Source organism: Bacillus rossius (assembly GCF_032445375.1).
Source record: "Bacillus rossius redtenbacheri isolate Brsri chromosome 4 unlocalized genomic scaffold, Brsri_v3 Brsri_v3_scf4_2, whole genome shotgun sequence".
Classification (NCBI taxonomy): domain Eukaryota; kingdom Metazoa; phylum Arthropoda; class Insecta; order Phasmatodea; family Bacillidae; genus Bacillus; species Bacillus rossius.
Window position 1 is genome coordinate 51376903 of NW_026962011.1, and position 23292 is coordinate 51400194.

The window sequence follows — 23292 nt, forward strand, 5'->3', positions numbered from 1 at the left end:
TTTTTTTTGTTCATTGTAAATAAATATGGCGGTGTTGATAAAAGGATACTAATGGTCGATTAGGTTAGGTTAGCTACATTATAAATACTTTAAAACATTGTGGACAGTTGATTTGGTTAGGATAGCTACATTAAAGATATGGAAAAAAAACATGAACTTCGGGATTTGGCTCTCTCATCTGTGAAAAGGCTTCCCGGACTCAGTTAAGCGTGTATTAGCTCTCGAATTACCTCAGTTATCCAAGTCATGTGGTACAGTCTAAGGAATCTTATCTGGTTTCATGAGCTGTGTGGGAGTTTATCCTTAATTTACTTGCTCTTAAGACATTCATGGCTTAATCTTTGCGACACGCAAATGCTGGCAGACTAGGAAAGCCAGAAATATCCATCAAGCAAGACAGACGAATTAAATTTATCAACTTGTACATGGCTAGTGTATATATGTATGTATTTTTTCTGAATTACAAATACAAAAAAATTATCCTTGCATAACCTGGGAGTGAACATGTGTGCTACTTGGCCAATGTACCGTAATATTTGATGATTTGTAGACACTCATAACTGGCACTGTGTCAGTCATTGTAATGTGACACCATGCATATGGACAAGTGACATTTTATCTGTGATTGGTTTCTTATGTAAATTATAATTAATGTTAAGGTATCATTACTAGGGGAGGGCGAAGCTTTGAAAAAACAAATCAAACAGAATTATTTTAAAATTTGACTTTGGCTTAAAAATAAATTTTTGCTTCAGACTTTTGAAACAAAACTTTATTTTTAGGTAGTTAATGATGACAAATGCTTTGAACAATACTTAAGTACTGTTTTTAAGCAGCACTTAACTAAGTTATTGTTAATCTTACATTAGCTCAAAAAAAATTTGACTTTGAATTGTTTTTTTTTTTAATATTTGCTCTGAAATGAAACTTCCAGCTTTGCCCACCCCTCATAATGTACAATTTTTGTGTGTTTACATGTAACTGGCTTGTGTTATTTTTTTGTATACAATATATTTATTGCCATGAACTGAATGTGAAAGAATCTTCATCCATTTGCCATAGTGTTATTTTTTTTACATAAACTTATGAATATTTTTTGTACATGACTTTTTTATTAGGTTATAGGTATTTGATCTGTTAGTGATTATAATTTTTATGTTACCTATTTAGTGAATGTGGATATGTAAATGTTCATGGCCACATGTTACTTTTGTACATAAAATTGTAAATAGGTAATTGTACATGACTTTCTTGTGTATTGTGTTATATTTATAGAATAAAATATATTGACAAATAGCCATATATATTATTTTTTATAGAATAAGATAGGCAACTAATTTAAAACTAATAATAGGCAGTTAACAGAATTATTCACAGGCTGGAAGAGATGCACAAAAGAATTTGCGATGACGTACTTTACTATGAATCACAAGTTTAAAAAATTTATTTTTATACATACAACACTTTGCAGTAAACCCTTTATGCAGTTTTCTTTGGTTTTACAAATTGTTTTTTCCTTTTCTGCTTTCTTCTCTCTATCTCCAGCTGATGGAGCTCCGAATACACTTCAGAAAATATTTCACTCTGCTCTTCTTCTGGTATTGTGGCTCTGTAGGAACAACAGAACAAATGTACACTTTACGAGCATGAAGGCTGCTTAACAATAGTGAATGATAAAATTTATGTGAAGGGCTTAAAAAAATTTTCACAGCTGACAGACATAACTCATCAAAGTCCACTTAAAAAGGAAATGGGCTGAAATGCAACAGCAGCTTGGATACTAAGGTACAAATGATTAAATTTTATGCTCTACTATACACTGCATAAAGTGTCAAAATATGAGTATATTTTTTTTTCCCCTACATCACTACCAGTGGTGTATACACACATTTATTTCTGGAGATAATTTGAACAAAATAAAAATTTGTACTAAAAAAATTACATGAACATGGGGTTTGGACAGTTACATTATCATTCTCAACATGTATCACTGTATTTGTGGTTTGTGATTCCAGGTGCTGTAATCACCCAAAACATACTGCCTCCACTGAGATATCCTTTTTTTTTTTTTTTTGACATAACGTCTTATAAATTGATGAATGCCGGCTGCACGCATGAAAAAGCATGACTCATTGTCAAGTTCTGCCCCAGCTGAGCGTGCAAGAACCGGCTAACCACCGTGCGAGAACATCTTCTATAATATCAAACAGGTTAATGCGGGTTTTTTTAACTAATTGTTCGTGATTATATGTAAACAAATTATTTAAATTAAATTTGCAAAAACTGTAAATAATATTTGAAAATTAAAAAGGATGCAATTTTTATCAATGTTTTCTTATGACATTATGTCGTAAAATTATCGTCCTTAAACCGACTTTACAGACAAACCTCTTTTTTTTTTATTTGAATACTGGCTTGAACTTACCTAAGCTGCCTATCGTATTTCTTATTTTTCTCAGATTGCTCAGGAGATTTTGGTGCCGGAGATGCCATTCCACCCAAAAGTAAACAAATAGCTTTGAGAACAGACTAACAAACATAATGTTTGCAGTTGTAGTATGATAATTTTATTTTAAAATTTTAATATCATACTATTAATACTATCAACACATTATAAAAATTATTGAAGTGGTGATTTGCATTTTAACTGAATATTTTCATATACTTCATATCGCCACTGACCACCACCGACGCACCTGTACTGCTTCATGAGGTCGTACTTCTCCCAGGGCGTGGCCAGCTGGGCGGCTCGCTGGTAGAACCTCTCCGGCAGTCCCAGGTCCTGCACGCCCCGCAGGTCCTGCCTCTCCCAGCGCTCCAGCCAGGGGCGCGGCTTCAGCTTCACCTGGTCGCCCCACAGTCCCACCCTCGCTTCAGCTGACAACCTCACTGCAGTACCACCGGGGCCGCTCCCGTTCACATTACAGAGCTGCCCGAGTCTTCTCTTCGCTGTTACTGTTAGTTTCCCGTTTTACCATTGTGCTGTTGTTTTGGAACATTGTATATTACCGACATATATCATTTTAGAAACTAAACTGCATGCTACATATACGTATATCATTTTTTTAAACTAATCCAAGGGCCAAACACATAGGAAATAATGTTAAAGGTCTAGAGAGAATTGCTTTATGTCATATTATTCTGTTGCGTAATTGATCAATGCAACATGTGGTACCTATGTGATGAAACGAAGAATAACCATTCAACTGTACATATTAATGTACAAAAATGTATAAAATGTTTTTCTTTAGTTCTCTGAGAATATTGTGGCTTTGTAACTGTGTCTGTTGACAAATTATTCTACATAAGCAAACAAAAAAAGCTAATAAATGACAGGACACACGAAGATATATTTTTTTGACGTGATAACGTCTTATAAATCGACGAACGCCGGCTATACGCACGAAAAAAAGCATGGCTCATCGTCACGTTCCGCCCGAGCCGAGCGTGCAAGCGAGAGCGCGGAACAAGCGACAGAGGCGCACGATCGGCTTGTGACGCATCTGTCTCTCTTCCACTCCATCGGCCGATGCGTCCGAGTAGGAGAGAGACAGCGGCAGCGAACAACCTGACACGTGAACCGTTTTGTCAACTGTTTATGAAGTGAAGTGAAAAGTTAAAGTTGTTTTGTATGCAAAATTTTCATCAGTGTTTTGTTATGACGTTATCACGTAAAATTATCGTCCGTGAACCGACTTCACGGACGACCCCCAGTTGCTAGAGCGGGCCGAACGGAAGGACGCCGCACCTTGACAGGGTTGACGGGCACCGCGCTGCCCTCGGGCAGGTACTCGGGCTCCATGTCGAAGGGGAAGGTGCAGAACTCAGGCAGGGCGTCGCGCAGGTACAGCAGCCGGTCGTCCAGTCGCTTCTCCAGCCGCAGTACCTCCACCCTCTGGACCGTGGGGTCGTACACGTCGTAGCTGATCTCCGTGCCTGCAACCGCAACCCTCGCCGGTCACTTCCAGTCTACACGCGTCGTCTTTCAAACTAATCAGAGGGTCACACTCTGTTTTGTCTAGAAACGTACGAGACTGTAAAATCCAGATAAAAACGACACAATTAATGACTATGCACTCGCAAACAACTCGATTGGCAGCAAGCGTGCACGATAGCACAACTTACTGCCATGATGGTTCAACAACAACTGTTGCTTCGTTGCCGGAAGCTGCTGGGCTACCCACCTCGGGCAGGCAGCCAACTTGAAAAACTTGGCGCTGCTAGCAAGCAGCACGGGAAGTTCAAAATTCAAATGTTTCATACACTATACGCTAAATTACACACAATATTTACAAGTCCAAACAGACAAATGAATTTTATAAACAAATTTATTTTATTATTAAGTTCTGTGCAGTGACCAATAAACACAATATGTGGCATGTGATAAAATAACCAATAACAATTCTTTAAAAAAAGCACTCACATGAAAAAAATTAAACTAAAAATCACTACTAAACAACATAAATTAAAATTCCATCAATATTTATACGAGAATATCATTGCTTCTTAAACAGTGTCTGCTGACAATCTATGCCAGATACTTGCTGGTACACGACAGTATACCCGATGCTATGTACTTGTTGGAAGATTGGGTTGAAACTATATCGCTGGCTGTCACTGCTCTAGAGAGTCGAGGCCACTTGCAGACGGTCAAGTCATGGGAGGTACGGCCTGCCACAGCCAAGCTACTGAACCACTTCTCTTCCTCTAGATTCCCGTCCAGCACATTCACATTTTATTGCACTTAAATAAATAAGTCAATTTCTTTAGGATCAGATGATAAAATTGAAGAAAAAATGAAAATAGAGAATTACGTAAGTCAGGGAAATTTTAGGTCAAATTTTTGTGTGGACATCCTAATTACCAAATGCTTGACATAAGGATTTTTAAAGTGCTAATTAACTGCAATAAGGTCAGACTTTCCTGGAGAAAGCGGGATTGGAAGAATAGGAGTTTAAAATAGCAAAAAGAAAAATAGGAAATAAAAATAAAAATATAACCAAACATCTGTACATTGAAAAAAATTTCCAAACAAATAATATACATTGCACTGAAATTTTTTTTGAGGATATCACTACCAATCATTTACTAAGAACATTTACAATAAAATATGGAGACACTTTTACTTTTAGAATTAAATCAAAGATTCAATCTTTAATTCCCAGAGCTACAATTCTACAGTAATTAAATAGTATTTGCAGTCTCTAAAAACTAAATCAATGTAGCTTACCCAAGTGATCCACGACGTTCCTGAGAATGAAACTGGCACGCAGTCCGCAACCTGAGCGGTCGATACAGATGCCAACAAAACGGCTTGTTTTGCCTGACGCATGAGGGTTCGAGGTTGTCACAGCCAAAATACTACCTGGAAAAACACATCAGCCTCCATGAACATGCAGACAAAATGACTGGTGAAAGTAAACTGCAGCTCATTTTTAAAATTTTTCCAATTTTTATTGGGTCTCTGGTGGCAGTGATCGCTAATGTGTTGCGGTCACGTGGTGAGGGTCCTGGCTTTGATCTCAACCCCAGCATGACTCAAATTTACGTGCCCTGAGCTGGCTACCTACTAGTTCGAACCCCAATGTAATATAAGAAGTGCTCCTTGGCCTTTAGTCTCCGAGCATCACTATGTTAAGGTAAAACCCAATCAATCCAATTTTTCTTTGATAAATAAGCTATATTACCTTGGAACAATTCTAAATAGATCATTTATACCAGACTTTTTTGTAGGTGTTGGGAAAACATTCTGTTTATAGTATATAAATTTTGAATTAATACCCCTAGGGATCGTTTTTATAATCAAAATGAAAGAAAGATATTATCATTTTAGGGGTGAGTACATTATTAATCTTGACACACTCATAGCTGGTTCCAAATCTTGCTTATATTTATTTAGCTAAGGAAATTAAAATATTTGGTTTTGCAACTAACACTGGACTTTATTAAACTATTACATTTCAACCAATTATTAAAATTTGTGTTCATACCAACGTAGAATTCTGGGATGTCGACATGGACCCGGCGAGACATCATGTCTGCTCGCTCCAGTTTCTCCCGCACTTTGTTGCGCCATATAACTTTGGGATCTGGCAGAAACTCAGGGTAGACAAATCTGAACTCTGGTGGGGCGACAGCTTCACGAACCGAGGGTGGTTTCTCTGCCACAGAATCTACATTTTCCGCTTTATCATCTGCTTGTTCTGGCTTCAGCTGTGCATCTGATGTTACAGAGCGGCACTTTGTTGGAACAGGCACTGCAACAAAAACACTTACTGTAAAGTTAAACCTAACATACATATTAGAGCAAACGTGTTTCTTAATCCAGTGCTTCACAGTTAATTTATCACATATTTACCTGAGCTTGCATGCAATACCTTCTGCTTGAAAGAGATATTTATTATACGGTTAAACACTCTAAAACTCATACTCCTCCGTGTTTTAGAACATAATATCTGGAAAACGTACAAGGTTTATCTGGTAAACGTAAAATTTCAGAAGTAACTAATGGAGAGAGAACTCATACCGTTACCGACTCAAGCAATAACTGATTCATAATGTTTACAAATACGTTGTACAAAAAATACATTTAAAAAAATCAGACTATTTGGCCTTTGTAATGTTACTAGCCATACGAAATAATTACTATAGATATGAAAGGATAAAAAAATATAGTATTCGAAGTCTTAAGTCGTTTTTGGCGAAAAGAAAATTCTTGTTTCTCAAGGCAGCGACTACAATATCCATGTTTCTTAGCTTGATAAAGCAAAAGATTGTTTGACATACTTCCGGCTTGACGATGCAATTATTGAAAACAATAGAAAATACACAAGAAGATACAACCTTGACGACTTGAGTCGTTTGTTAAATGATCTAGATCTGCTACTTTTCACACAGAGAACTGACACCACAGAATTTGAGATGAGTCTGTACGTTGAGGTGAAGAAGTTTTTTTTATTGCTTTAATACTCTTGAATCATACCTGGAAAAACCGATGATTTGCGACCACCTTCTATTAAGAACTTGATATATTTTTGTCTTTCCTGTGAAAAATGACCGCTATGACATAATGTATATAACGTTTTAATAATATGCTATTTTTAAAATATTACGAAATATAGGTTAAACTGATTGTTAAAACAGCTCTACTACATTTTTACAGTTATTTTAGGTAATACGACATAAGAAACAATTTTTGACCATATTATTTATGTTGCTAACCTAAATTAATAAATCATTTTCAATGTTGATTTAATGTAGTTAACTTAACTGAATCAAACATTAACTTCATATTACAATTTTTCAAGTATAACTACCCCAAACTAGCATCTACAACTGTTATACTAAATAACTACTTTTTAAAATGCAACGAGCCTTTATAAAATGATTAAAAACATTTCAGATAATGAAAACAAAAAAACTGCTCTTTGTATTTTTTTTTTGTAGAAATACCACTCTGCTTCAGCTTTATGATAAGTTACCGTAAATATTAGTTTAATAAAAATATAATATTTAACGGCACAGCAAAATAAATTTAAACATTAACAAGAAAAAAATGTTCAGAAATTTAACAATCATTTTGAACGAATTTAATAGTTTAGGCTATGTAGTGATGTCATACCGACCGAAGGCCATTAGCGCAGCCTCAGCCCGCAGAACTAGCTCCTGCTGGCGGAACGCAACCCTCGCCAAATCTCCACCCCGATGAGACGAGCGGCGTAACATTGGCGCATGGAGGGAGTGTCCCCCCCTCCGCAAAACAACCCACAGTTCTGATCAGCTCGCGGCCCGGAGCAGACGTGCGCGTACCGTGGGGAGCCTTCAAGTTTTGTCTCTCTGATTCCTCACGACTGGTAACTATAGTCATCACCAAATACCTTTTTCAACGCAACTCCCCACGCGACTCCGGGTCGGGTTTTTTTCTACGGTCTACGGTCAAGCCACCGAGTCTAGGGGACACGCTGGGGCCGATCGACCCACTCACGGTTAGACGACAGAGCTAGCCTGGCGCCCACGGGCGTAGGAACCCCGGGGGGGGGGGGGGGGGGGGGGGGGGGGGACGTGTCCCCCTGAACTTTTTGGGTGGAGGGGACTGTCCCCCCCAACTTTCTAGACCGTGATATTATTATTTTATAATATTATTCTGCCCAACTTTATTTGTAATTTCTTCACTCTCAAATTTTATCTTAAGGAAACAATAATAATTTTAACATCGATGTATCCAATGGTTACATACAAAAACTGCTTAAAAAGCACTATTTTGCACTTTTAAAATCAAAATTTTCTGGTGGAGGACCCCCGGACCCCCCGTCTTAGTAAGAGGGGAATGGGTTTACATGACATCAAAATCATTATTTGTCCCCCCCAACTTTATGAACACAGCTACGCCAATGCTGGCACCCTCCCGGAAAACAACCTAAATTTCACGTACAGCTCCTTAGACTCGCTGCGGGAATTGCACCCGAAACCCCGGGTGATGGCAGTAGAAAGGAATTTTAAATATTTTTAATCCTATTTATTATTTCAACCTCCAGCAGTAATATTTCATTTCATCAAAAATTGTTCAAATTTTTTCAATAGGTACCTAGTGTTTGAGTGATTTTGCATCCTTTGCGGTAATAATGGCTTGTAGGTATCAAAATTTATCTTCAACAAAAGTTCAAAAAGGTTAAAGATAAATAAGAACAGTTTTGATAGTATACAGAGCGGAAGTTACGTTTCTTATTCCAAACTTTTTTTTCTTCTTTTCCTTGCAGTAATGGTTCGTCTTATTTAAATTTTTGTTTCAGATGAAAGTTTTACTAAGTATTTGAGGATAGCCCAGTGGTAATGAGTCAGGCGAGCGCTTCAGGCGTAACCCCACTAGACTCAAATCAACTTGCCGTCACCCGGCCTCTGTAGAAGGCCTGGGAAGTACCTGACGGGAGCTACGGGCGTCGCGGTGCTGCTGTTGTCCGGGAAGGGGGAGGGGGGGGGGGGGGGGGGGAGCGCCAGGCTAGTGGGACACTAGGTCGTGGGTACTCTGCCCCCGCGTGCCCTGCCAGGTACGCGGCTGGGAATCTACCCTGAAACTCCCTACTTGGCTGTGAGGCCACTCGGCCGTGTGGTGGACGGAATGTTGAGGACTTATCGTAGACGATACAGTTTATATTAAATTGACTTTTAATCCACAGACTTCTCTGGTGGTACATATGGATATGCTGTACTACCTACACATACTACGCAGTGGCAAAACCGCTACAAAAGCTATGATAACGCGCTATGCGGCGTCTGAGCCGTTGTACTATTAAGTAACACACGCTGATTACAAAACAAAACACGATACTAACATAACACTGTGAATTTGCCACGGCAGTCTCGCAGGGACGTGATTACTAGTTCGCTGGAGACTGCCAGTGCTGAAAGTTAACTGTCTTAAGCAGTGTTAAGAAACAAATTACAAATAATCAGATTACTTTGTAACAATTACTTTTCAAGTAATTTATACTTGTAACAAATTACATTTAAAAAATGTAATTCGTACTTGTAATCGGAATACATAACATTAATTGTAATCGATACATTAAGCAAGGTAATCGATACTTTATATTTACTTGCCGTACTTTTATTCTCGGAACGTATAATGAATACAATTAAGAAGAAGATCATACACTTTTGTATTAGTAAAGTTCATAATTTTAAGCTTATAGTGCTACGATCGTATGCACAACATCTTTGATCAAAAATGAAGAGCCATAGTGACTTGCAGTGTGCCAGAACACTAGTGTTAAATGTTAGTGTTAGCTAACGTTGTGTATTCAATATATCGACGGTATATAACTTACGCAGTAATGTGTCTGTTGGCACCCTTGTCTTGAAGGGAAAAAAAAAAAACTACAATTCCTTCCATTTCTTGCCATTCTAATGTGTTTTCAAATGTACAGAAGTAGTCCTACAAAATTTTAGTTTGCCAACTATTTCGCAATGACAACAATAAAAAGCAAAGAGTTTTCTATTGCTGCTAAAAGATTTTAATTTATATCATCATCATCACAAATTGTGAATTGTTTTACAGTAATGTGGCAGTGTATCTTTAAGGGGGTGCCACCCATGTCAGGTCAAGATTTTATATTTAGGTACAGTAATTACAGATAAACTTGTAGACTTTTACAATTGATTAACTTTCACGAAATTGAAAATATATATTCAGTGCATACTTTTTGCATAATCATGTGCCAAAGTTACAATTTTAATGTTTTTGGGTTGTACAAATAAGAATAATTTAATTTATTGCAGATCTGAAACTTCTTAGGTTTAACTACAATGGCACTGGCTAGTTCAAACAAATGGTTTGAATTTCTTTCAGAAAATACTAATTAATTTTACCTGGCATTTCAAAATTCTCAAATTCGTTACGATTTTTACAGCCAAGAAACATAAAATGTTTTTTTTTTGATAGTTCATGAGTTAATTGGTAAAACGTTCAAACACTGACACGCGCTAAATTGATATTACCTGCTTATAATATTATTCCTTATTCCCCCTTGAAAAACCTTGTAACAGGATTCTACTGTAGTTAGCAACTCTGGTCACTAAAGCTTATGATTCAGTGTAACAACGACAAGAAGGAAAAAAGGAGCGGGGAGGAAGAAATACACTTATCTAATGTCAAACGTTAACTTTACTAGCGTTATTAAAACTCTAGGTTACCAAATTTTTTAAAATGTATCATAAAAAAAAAAAAGTTTATACATTTAAAATGGCAGTTATCCATCCTGGTTGCCCCTTGAACACAGAAACACCAAAAGCAACAACCTAGAATGCTAGCAAACGCTTGGCAGGGAATGAATGTCTCGAAGTGACGAGGCAGTGTTGCCCTCTCGTACACTGCAGGAAGGCAGAGTCTACCGCGCAGGCCTCGCGACTACACTCGAGTCAGAGCGCTGCCATCCCCGTGGATCCCTCCGCCAGAACCTGCCAGTCTCACCTTTGAATATATATACTGTATAGAAGTCGCCAGCCCAGGTTAACATTTCTAATACGGTTTGAGGTAGTTGGTTAATTCACCGCCGCAATCGCCACCATCTCTAGGGCATCGACTTGTGGTGGTCCCTAGCGGACAAGTGTCGAACTCTTCAAACACCCCTTCCCCCTCCCGCTGAACAACCTTGAGCTGCAGTGAATGATGGGTGGGGGGGTGCGGGGAATGACAGCGGGCGACAGCGCTGCGCTCTAACGTGTAAATAACAACTAAGATGATACAGGGCGTTACGGCAGCGCACTGCAGCGGTGAAGTTCCCAAGCTGCTCATCATACGCTTCTGAAAAACGTAGAGTAAATCCTATCCACTCGCGACTTCTATACAGTATATATATTCAAAGGTCTCACGGCTCACGAGGACCACATAGCACGAAATAATTACACCTGAACTCACATCGTCGTGAAATACTCAAGTGCATGCACCTCCAGGTCTCACTTATTTACAACATAAATGCTACTTAATATAATTTACGTGATTAAAAAAATTTATTAAGTAAAATTTTATATCTTAAAAAAAATTCGTGTTTTATTTACATGTACATCCTTAATACTAAACACAGTAATGTACATATATTTTGAACACTACCAACTTGATTTTCAAATTGAGTCAAGTTAGCCAACCTGTTTATGAATGATCAATATGTACCGTATTTACTCGCGTAAAGGCCCCGCCCGCGTATAAGCCCCCCTCCTTGTTTTGTAAACATTTTTGAGAAAAAATTTAAAAACGTGTTTTTCTGGGTTTATCTGAGGGCAGGGCAGCTTGGCATGCATCAAACAACAAGCCATGTATTGTGAGCGGCGGGAGGTGATTTTGTAAGCGGCAGTGATACAGAGACTGGTATTATAGTTTGTCCGTTCTCAGTAGGACCTTCGTGAGGCGTGCCAGACGTAAGCAGTTAGTCCTATCTCAAAAGACATAAAGATAAAGAAAGCTGGACTCGCGCGCTGCCGCTGTGTTGATGTCTTGATGTGGAGTGTTGTCGGTGAAGAAGAGGGGAAGTGAAGGAGGAAGGGAAGTGGGTCAAGGATTCTAACACTCCTTTGTCTGGTTGGCTGGCTAGCTGGCAGGAAGGAGGTTAAGCCACGCCTCTGCCTCTCTCCCCTCCTGCTAAGCGCTGCCTCTGCCTCTCTCCCCTCCTGCTAAGCGCTGCCTCTGCCTCTCTCCCCCCTGTCAAAGCGCTGCCTCTCCCCACTGCAGAGTCGTTGCCTCTCTCACCCTCCTGCCGCGTCGCTGCCTCCCCCGCCTTCCTCATTCGAACAAAGACGCACAACTTGAAAAGAAAAATCAATTTTTTCCTCCAAATTCGCGTATAGGCCCCCTCACCTTTTTTGGAGTCAAAATTTGGGTGAAAAAAGGGGGGCCTGTACGCGAGTAAATACGGTATTTATCATAGAAACAACCCACACATGCCTTTATTAACGCCACATATTTTTCCACCTACAGAGAAATCTCATTAAAATGTACCTGTAAAAACCCTCCTTTTTAATAGTAAATAATGGAAGTACTTAATATAACCTGTTGTTTAATGTAAAACATCTTGTTAGGACTTGAAAATATATACCGTACTTTAAAGAGATAAATCCTTTATAGTGAGGTACTTTATAATGAGGTTTCACTGTATATAGCAACTGCAGCTGTAGTATTTAAAATACTAAGTGATACTTGATCAGAATGGCGAGTCAATAAGAAAAATTACAAAAAAACAAACACATATAAAAAAAAATTCCTGTTATTCATTTTTGATGTAAAGAAACCAAAATACAGATTCACATTTGGGATTTTAGATCTAATCTTAATACAGACCTTTTCAGTCACATTACACCATTTTAGTAATAACAATTCTACCATTCATTGTAAATTTACAAAAAAATGTTACTGCACAAGGCTCGTGCATCAAATCCATGCCAGAAGTGGATATCTTAAATTTTCCTTACAGTAATGCTAACTATTCACTGGTGTTTCAACAAAAATCAGAAGTAACATAATTCTCACTCCCTCAAACGGTATGTTAATAGGAATACAGCAGTCACACATTTCGAAATGAGAGAATCATTTTACACACATATATATACAACAATGGTAAACAAATGGATAAAAAAATATCGGCATAAAAGTTCATCTTGCTCCAATTATCAACAAAAAAAAATAACAAACTCAGGCATTCTAAGATTTCACTACGAGAAGTCTTATTTTACAAGAATTTAATTCAGGTTCGCTGCATTCTAAAAAAAGGAGGTACGTAAATGCAAAATGCTACACACAGTGACAACGCATGGTTCTGTGGTTCTGAACCTGAACAAATATCTCTGAACACTTAAAAAAGATTAGAAGGAAAAAAAAAATCACGGGAAAATAAAACGAGAAAAATATAACACATTTATTACAAAATTTCGTTCGCAAACACGTTTAGAAGTTCATTGCCGGTGTTGAACCTTCAGCAGACAGTCACGCTTGACAGTCTTCGGTACCGTTCACCACCACTCCGCGACGTGACGGGTCGGGACGAGCTGCAGGAGAAGGACACCTAGCTGGAGAGCAGCGCCATGTTGATCTCCTTCACCATCTTGACCCGGTGCAGCATCTTGAGCAGCGGCTCGCGACCCAGCGCCATGGTCGAGTACCACACGGGGCTGTCCGGCACACACGACCGCTCCGGCTGCAGGTAGAACACGTCGTTCCGCGTCTTCACGCTCTCGGGGCTAGGCACACGACACAAACACAAGCTGTCACTAGGGACACCTGTATTTCGCGATTTCATTTCGTGTCAAGGTATTTGACAAAAAACTGCAGCTTTTTCTAACAGTATTTTGTGAAATACCTTGACACGAGATGTATCACGTGATACCAAGTGCAGAACTAGGCAACACAAACATTTTCCATAAGCATAGTGTCTGGAAGATTTGGATTAATGGAGTAATATTTCAGTATCAGAAATAAAAATTTAGAAAAACATAAGTGTGCCGTTCACGTTCAAATGCACATTTCTAAGAGACCTGCATAAGATCTACCTACTTGTAGTCTTCAACAGATTATTGAATTTAATACAGCGGAGGGTCTAGTGACTCATGCGTCATGCCCATGTGATGTTTAGAGAATAAGCAATGGAAAAAAATAAGTTGTGACATACCTAATATGAAAATCTTTATTCTAAATGGTTGAACAAAAAACTAAATAAAAACATAAAAACAAATTACTGATCAGAAAATCAAACATTTAACTGTTGATAGTGTCAGAGAACTTATAACATTCCGTAAATTTGTTTTCAATATATGACATCAAAATTGTTCAGATAAGCATAATGTCCTATAGTTGCAAGAATACATAAACATAAAAAAAAAAACTGTTCAGAAATTAGTAAAGTTTCTTGCGGTTGAACTAAAACCTTGAAAAATGTTTGATACTATTTTAATTTGACTTTATTATGATAAGTTTCACATCACATGCTGATACAAATATTAATGATTTTTTTCCCCATAAAATGTGTTAGTAACAGTACAGTAAATACAGTAGAACCCTGTTATAACGAATCTGAAGGGAGTAGTTTATATGTTCACTATAGAGGGGAAACTTTATATCTGGGAAAACTTTTATATTGGCAATACATACTCAAAAGCAAAATCTTAACTACACATAGGCCTAAGCCATGAAAAGAACGAATGAAAATACTCAAAGCAACAGTTTTATGAGCAAATGCAGATAATATTTTTAATGAACACTTTCTATTACCTAATGGTTCTTGGAAATCGGCGTATTATCCTTTTTTCGGGCATTTAATACTCTGTGACGTTATCGCAGCTTGAGAAAGATTGTTCAGCTTGTTTAATATTGTACTTAATGTGGATGTTGCAATTCCCAGTTCCTTTGCTATTAACACGTGCGGGACAGTGGGGTTGGAGTCTCCCTTTTCAATAATGTCCAGTTTATCTCGCACAGATAATGCCTTACGTTTTTTAACACGTTTTTCACCTTTTTTATGTACGTATTTCTTATTGAAGCACATTTGCAGCTTAATAACACGTAATTATTTTTACCGTCAAAAGTAAATAAACGAAAAATAACGAGTCTGGTGCATCAAAGATTACAACGTATCATTTAGTATCGCAGTTGCTAAAGCTGGAACGAAATTTTCCCACTTTCTATGGAAAAATTTTGTCCACAGAGTTCTATCTAGTGGTAGTCTTACGAACCTTACCCGATCAAAATGTCCGAAACGTGAACGATAAAAATGAGACGTAAAAATATTGAATTTGCTGCTATAATGTACATACGTATTTGTGTGGCGGTAATTTATTTATAATTTTGATAACATAATAAATGTACACGTGTTCGCCCATTCTTTAACTATGCAGGGAAAACTATTTTTTATTTTGACCAAACTGATCACCATTTTTGGCTACACGTAGCCTACCGAGGCCACTCGAATACGACTTGTTTATAATATGAACAGTGGACAATCGAGTAGCGTATTGCTGAGAAAAACTTCAATGTGATCCAGAAGAGATGTTTTGTGAAAAAACTTTTAATTATATGAAAATATTTGAGATAAATGTGCATTATGTCGGCAAAATTTGTTCGTGGTACACGGGAAAACGTATCAACATTGACAAAAGTTGTGCGCTATATACAATAAATTAATACATAACCTCAAATCATTTTGCCGGGACTGAGACGGAAATTCACAATAAACGGGAATTCATTATAGGCGGGTTCACTATAAACGGGTTCTACTGTATATAGTTTAAGAAGATTCTTGAGTGTATTATCAAAATGTAATGAAGTGAGAGTTGTGTGGATACTGTTATTCTTTAACGAATCCAAAACAAAAATTAAACAACAAAAGTTGACTTTCGTGGAAACGAAAAAAATAAAATAAAATAATTCTTTGCAACAGTTAACTCTAAATGAATTTTTTTTTTACAGAATATTTAGCTTTTTGTAAACTGATAAAATCCTTGATTAAAATTTTTAAAAATATAAAATTGCAAAGTAAATACAGTGAACTCATGCATGTTTTGACAAAAATGTGGTAAATGCCTTAATGACATCAGGTTCAAAACAACATTCAATTTCTGAGTATACAAAACAGTTTAAATACCATGACAGTTCTATTCTAATGGCTGTGTGTAAATAAAAATCAAACATTATCAGTTGTCTTTTGGTGAAATAATGTATGATGCAATCCAGATGCAAGAGGAGACAAAATTTATAACCTTACATATAAATTTTTTACACAATATAAATTGTTCACTAGTGGCAATATAGTGCTAATTGTAGACAAACTTAGTGAAACACTCATTTATATACATATATCTTTGGAGTTCTTTTATAACTTAACATCGACAGCTGGGAATGAAAAATTGGATAGGAATATTTCTTTTAATAGATTTGTATCAGATGGGGAGTACAATATTACAGTCAAACCTCTATCTATCGAACTCGCATGTATCGATTGTCCGTGTTTATCGTATACTTTCTACGGTCCCGGGAAAATTGCCATACAACTAAGGTTAAAAAAGTCCACTTGTACCGATGCTCGAATTATCGTTTTGTCCGCATTGATCGTACAAAATATGTGGTCCCGTCACTATAAATTATAATAGATGATCGTTTAACCATAAATGTTTTGCAGAAATAACCATTTCTTAGACAGAAACCGTCATAAAAACAGTAACGATTGTATAAGTAAAAATCACCTTAAATCTGCAGCCAAATAATGGAGCACGTAAACATGAAGAAAAGACAAATGAACAATAACTTACGAAGAAATATGGATGATGTACCATAACTACAGTACAAACCCAATTGTTATCTTACGATAGTTACCATAAAAAGAACTAAAGGTTCTTTGTGGATACCATAATACTACAGAAGCACGATAGCTACCACATTTGCACTATAGTTACCGTAACAACCGAGAGGTATATTTACCGTGATGGTAATGTACGTATTTATTTATGACACATTAAAATTAAAGAACATTATTGAAAAAAAAAAAATTTTAAATATTTATATGTACGGTTAGCACATGCTGCGAAGAAATAATGTGATCTGAAAGAATGCAGTACTACTACGAAAAGTGAAAAGGGTACTCGTGGATTTTTAGGTTATGGCAGTCTCTCTCGTTTTTTCAGTAATATCGGCCGAAAATTAACAAGCGTATCGGAAGTCGGCAGAAATGCCGATTCAACTAAATATTGGCAAAATCGTCTTCTTCAGTACACCTCTATATTTGAGACATGACACATGAGTAAACATTTCAGACTTCAGGATATTGAAAAAGACTTTAATTTCCATTTAGGTTTATTGTGCGTATGTTTTTGTTTTTGCAAGTGTAAATTGAATTAAGTAAAATGCTTCCATTTTTATTTTTTTTTTCAAATGATTAAACTATAATGACAAGTAACTGATATATTTCTGACACTAATTTTGAGGTTGAAATATTTTTTTCAAAATCTAAGAGTGAAGTCCACATCTATTGAATGTCCGCATCTACTGAATTTTTTTGTTGGTCCCCTGAAAAACGATAGATAGAGGTTTGACTGTAATGGAATTGATGTATTATCTAATAACGCATAGTTGAAAACCAACCCTAACCAAACACAAAACCTGATACACCACCACCTTATAACTACAATGACTGGTCTGTACACACACAGATAAGAAACAAGCATACTTTTTTATATGGAAGAAATGGATATAAAAGCTGTAAAGAATAAATATTTATTTAAAGCATTGTTGAAAAAATTTAATATTTAATATTGAATACTTGTGCTACCATAGTACCAACCATTTTGAGAGATAAAACTCGTAAAGCTTCACTGGACATCGCAGTGGGTTTTCCTCATTCTCAAGCTGCTCATACAGTTTCTTCTTTTTTGAGTTGCCATCTGCAAGAACAAAAGGAAACCCATCCACTGTTCAATATTACCATTTTTTTAAAAACAATGTAACGGGGCGTATGATAGTTCACTATTATGACTCTCTTATAAGTAAGAAAGCTGGTGAGAAGTGGTGTGACTCGCCTAGTGCAATATCAGCGCAATGTAATCTGGGAGGCGGCCAGTTCCCCCGACATCTACTGGTGCGTGATGTCAGGAGCCTCAGGGAGGTACAAACACAGAGTGTGTGGGAGACCTTGCAGGCAGCAGTCGAGAAGCAGTCATCTGAACCCAGCGTTCGCGACACTAGTCGCCTGAGACAACCACCCAACGTGAAGCACCGGGACTGAAATACTCGGCAGGCGATCAGCACTCGTACACTCGGCCTGAGTCGGTAAGTACTCAAGTAAAGAAGAAGCTGTCTTGCGAGCAAGTGGAAAATATGATCCTAGCTTCCTCAACGTTGTTTGGCTTTGTTCCAGTAGGGAACGACCATGCACCGGAAGGGCAATGCATTAAGTGTCATAAATTTTTTTGATATTAGCTGCTTGGTTCCATACAAATTAAAAATAAATCTGGAATGCATTCTATCTTAATTAGTACAAAAAGGTGAGGAAACCTTCAAATGCCACGCTTTATCTCTTCAGGCAGGGTCATTCATGATGGAGAGAATTTCCAAAAATGAAAATGCAATTGAGGCTTCATTTATTGTCATTTTATGGATTGCAAAAACTGGAAAGCCAAATACTATTGCAAAGACCTGATTAAAACTTGCATGAAGGATGTTTTAAGTTGCATGTTAGGTCCAGACATGGCCAAGAAGAGTGATATTGTGCAACTGCCAAATAGCACTATAAGCAAGTAAATGTACACAATTTCAGAGTCTGTGGAGAAGGAGTTTATAAGACAATTGAAAACTTATGAATTTTTTAGTTTACAGCTTGATGAAAGTACTGATGTTGTAGGACTTGCTGTTGTATTTGTGAGGTATCCATTAGGAATGCAAATAGAAGAACTTTTGATGAGTGGAAATTTGCAGCAATAGAGCCGGGAAAGTGAAGGGAGCCGTGTCTAGGATGAAGCAAGGGGCAGGAAATGTCACCAGCAGCAACTATGTCATCCATCAGCTAGGATGCAGCATGATTTAAAACTCATATTGGATGGTGCTATGATAAGTCGCTAGCTTCAAGCACGCCTTTTAAAACGTAATGCCGAAGATCTGGGCACGGATCACTTCCACCTCTTGCTGCATACAGAAGTATGGTGGCTATCAACGGGATACATTTCAGCCAGACTGTTTGAACTAAAAGATGCACTGGTGGTCACATTTAAAGAGGAGGTTCTTATTCAACAATTAACTGGTGTCAATTGGCTGCTTAAATTGGGATGCCTTTTCCTGATTAACAAGCAGCAAATAAGGTTAGCTTTTAACCACACAAAATAATAGTAGCATGAAAAAACTAATTTCAAAATTTTTCAATTTTTTTTAAAGATCTATTGTGGTATTTAATAGAGTGACACACTTTAATTTTGTACAAATTTGATTTATTAATACATATTTAATTATTTAATTTATAGTTTATGTCTGACAACGAAAACGTTGGAAATAACATAAATTTTGATTCAGTATAATCAGGTGAGGAAAAGGCCATTGCAAACAGTCTTAGGTGAAGAACCATTACATCATCAGCCAGAAATGACTTAAGAACACTACAGAAATAAAAAAATCAGGAACACTAAACCAGGTTTCGAACCCAGGTTATCCTAAATGCAAGTCCAATGAACAGTGGTGCTTTTTTTTTTTTTTTAACAGAGTGTTTCTCAAAACAGACTCAAGTTTCATTAACTGGAGCATACTTGCGTCACTCACCCAGGGCTGACTGGGGTGGGTAGAACCTCAGCAGAACATTGCGCGCGCTTCCTGCTACTTTGTTCACGTTTGGCTGGTTCGGATTTCTCTTCCAGTGCTTCATTATGTGCGAAAATGATAGCTGCATATGCTCATCCACAGTCTGGAACAAAAATCACTAGTAAAACTGTTGTTGAACTTACAATTTTGCACAAACTATTTAAACATTTCACAATTAGTTAACAGTGACTACATTTTAAAGATTAAATCCTTGATGACTACACATAGTGTCAAAGTCGGAAGATACAAATGAACAATACTCGGTAAATTTATCTTAATTCATAAGAGTAATGTGCCGGTTATACTTTTTTCCCCGGTTCTTGGTTTTGTTCCAATTCTATAAAACTCTGTTCTCTGTTTTAGGTTAACCTCCACAATATTCCAGCCACACCAAAGAAACTGAATGTCTTAATTTTACCACAATCCGACAACACACAAGTCGAGCCTTAGATGGCACAGAAATATCTAGTAATACATGCTAACATTTATTTTTCCCTGAGTCAGTATTTAATTTAGCCACACCAAAAAATTACTGCTTCAGAAAAATGAAAAAGTAAATATTTGTTTTAAAGAGATTAAGTAAAAAATAATAATAAAAATAAAGAATACTTTTACTACCAGAAATGGTTAAATATACAGATTAAAATTTTTATGACATAGTGAATTACAGGCAGAGTAATTGCTTACACAATCGTACAGCGTAAAAAATCGTAACTGAAGTTTAAAGTGAATGCATGTTTTCTGGGATTGTACACGATGATGCAATGACAGAGTCTATAGGTGATGTTTATTTCAGTTTTGGTCAATATAAAGAACTTTTTTTTTGTACTGGTAAGTACATTGTCTTTAAGAGTACGATTTAATGATGAATAGCTTCTGTTAACTTTCCCAATTTCCTCATTATGTCACCTATATTATTGTAGACAGCAAGTGAATGAATATATCCCAGATTAAGTGGCCTCACATCATATAAGAAGGTGCCAAATATTTCAACTTTCAGTACATTCTTAAAAGTTGACTCTTCTTATTTGCTGTGTCATTTTATATTCTGGAAACTACGGCATGATCAGTTGTACCGTCAATAGAAAACGTGTACCACAGTGCAGATATTGGATTCTTCTATTTTAATGCTAGTTCCATAGTTTTACGGCATTCTGCAAGTAGATCAAATAAGTACTATAACGCGCATGACCCAGTGAGCCATGCAAGACAACATACAAACCGAATGGCTGTTGTTATAAAAATGCATGCAGTTTGGTCAGGTGTCAAAACTCGCATCAAAGCACTTCACGCAACCGTGGTTTGTGGTGAGTTGTGTGCTCACGGTCTACGTGACAGGGACGGCTGCCAAAGACACTGACCGTCAGGTTGAAGTGCTTGGTGTTGAAGAAGAGCAGTGTGCTCAGCAGCACGTGGGGGGAGTGAGCACCCAACTGCTTGCTCTCCCACAAGTGTTCCTCCTCCACTCTGGTCACAATGAACTCTGAAACACACATTCACATACCGTCTCACCCTTCACTCATCATTGTCACCTAAACCTTTCAGATTACATACATTTTAAAAGTCCTAAACTGAACTTAACTGACATCCTTACTATACTCATTGTCATTAAACATGAAATTAGTATGTTTGCAAATAAAAGTAGTGCATAGATTATACATTTCAGTGTGATCTGTAAGCATATAAGAAACACCTCCAAGGACTTCATATATCAAAATTAAGAGAATTACATACTTAGACACATTGTACTTAGACTAATGATGTGCGAGAATGTGTACATAAGCATAGAGAATCTATAAGCAGAAGAGAAGTTATCTCAAACAGTAAAAGACGTTCACAAATTGCTGATGGGTTACAGAACACGCAAAAATAAATATGAGCTACTCACGTGAATCATTGTAAAGTGCAGTGAATTTCCTTGCAACCTCATCCAAGCACTCTGTGAATTTCTCATAGTAGCTATCTGTGAAGATGTTGTCTATCCTTCCATTCTCAAACAAGTACTGCTGAATACCTGCCGAAAACACACACATGTGCCCACTCTCTGATGTCACGGTGTGATGTGATACACGTGAAGAGGGGAGGAACTATGGGAAACAAAACAGTCGCTGCAATGCTGCATATGGACACAAGAATAATTTAACGCATTTCCGTTTAAGCACTTGAATTATGATGCAATATTATTCCACCCCTCATTAAAAGAGTTCACATGTTTTACGCCTGAAATAGCATTTTACACCTTTCCCAAACACAGAAGGTTTTAAATTATGGATAGTCGGTTGGGCAGGTCCAAATCTCAGTGCACATGCGTGTGTGCTAGAAACCCTTTTTCGTAGCACATTACGGAAAAGTTCATTGCAGCAGTAAATTTTTAAAGATGAATCAAATGCCCAGTACTTTTACTTTCAGATCGCCATGGAAACTATAACCCCCACACAGAAAACTTTGTAACAGATCAAATGTAAGTAGGCTTGGAACATGCATAACTTAAACCAAGATATACTTTTTCAATGTACCTACAAGTATTCGGATATGGCTACATGAAGAAAGAAAAAAATGGTTACTTACCCAAACAGAGGTAATATATTGTGTCAGGAGCATATTCTTGACCACTAGGTTTCCTCACTTCCTTCACAAACAGGCAGAGGGAATAATTAAGCTCGTCAGCAGTTAACTGGAGTATCTCTGGTTTGAACAACTTTAGCTTCCGATTATTTGTCGCAGCTTTCTCCAGCTCAGCATTCTTTGTTTGGACCCAATGCCTCCACGCATTCACACCAAACGTGTACTGAAACACAGCAACCCCCACATCAATTCTGAAACTAATAGTAAAAGCGATATTTCTGTGGGTAGTCTAACTTTCTGACACCTACATCAGGCACCAAAATAAACGAGTAGTACTAATTATTATGGATACTGTACATACATCTTCATTTTAATCAAGGGGGAAAAAAAATGTCATTTTTGATGTCACTAAGAGCAGGCATAGGAAGCAAACTGTCAGAGATGGAGGGGAGAAGGTAAAGGGGGAGGTGCAGAATCAGTCCCTTCTCCCCTTGTCAATGATCTTCCATAAATATTATACCTGTAAAATCTTATTTGTAGTAAAAAAAAAAATATATTTAATTTTTATAGTGTTTAATGCTTTTAGTGTGTGTAACTGTAATAATTACTCCATTTAAAATCTGCAAGATAGATCATTCACCCAGAGCTTCACAGTGACTCCAATGTATGGAGACTAAGTAAAACAAAATATCCTTCCTCTTCTTTCAAACCCACTCTCTTAAAAACCTTTTTCTCAAATCACACATACAAATAATTATAAACAAAAAATGTAACAACACCAAGGAAAAAAAATTAACAAATAATATTATTTAAATGTTAAGAGAATTTATATAAATTTTAACTGTACTAATTTCGTAAAAATCAATAAATTGTGACGGTTATTGTATTATTTTGGCAGATGATGCCGAAATTTGCAA

At 37.1% G+C, this 23292-nt stretch overlaps 2 protein-coding genes across 3 annotated transcripts in view; both read right to left on the reverse strand.

Annotated features, from left to right (window-relative positions):
- Window positions 1-1426: 1426 nt before the first annotated feature.
- On the reverse strand, window positions 1427-6881 carry LOC134542476 (large ribosomal subunit protein bL19m). The gene is made up of 6 exons (XM_063386784.1): window positions 6359-6881; window positions 5991-6257; window positions 5231-5365; window positions 3749-3936; window positions 2697-2845; window positions 1427-1609 (listed from the first exon to the last, which is right to left on the reverse strand). The coding sequence occupies exons 1-6, from the start codon at window positions 6426-6428 to the stop codon at window positions 1480-1482; spliced, it is 939 nt and encodes a 312-aa protein (XP_063242854.1). The 5' UTR covers window positions 6429-6881; the 3' UTR covers window positions 1427-1479.
- Window positions 6882-9678: 2797 nt separating this feature from the next.
- Window positions 9679-23292, reverse strand: part of LOC134542424 (zinc finger MYM-type protein 3) — a 62862-nt gene continuing 49248 nt past the window's right edge. For both annotated transcript variants that reach the window (XM_063386645.1, XM_063386646.1), the window contains exons 16-21: window positions 22379-22598; window positions 21699-21824; window positions 21172-21293; window positions 19772-19913; window positions 17811-17910; window positions 9679-13722 (exon numbers count right to left, since the gene is read on the reverse strand). In XM_063386645.1, the coding sequence (XP_063242715.1) occupies window positions 13548-13722; window positions 17811-17910; window positions 19772-19913; window positions 21172-21293; window positions 21699-21824; window positions 22379-22598 (885 nt within the window). In that variant the 3' untranslated portion in view covers window positions 9679-13547. The remainder of the gene's footprint in view (window positions 13723-17810; window positions 17911-19771; window positions 19914-21171; window positions 21294-21698; window positions 21825-22378; window positions 22599-23292) is intronic.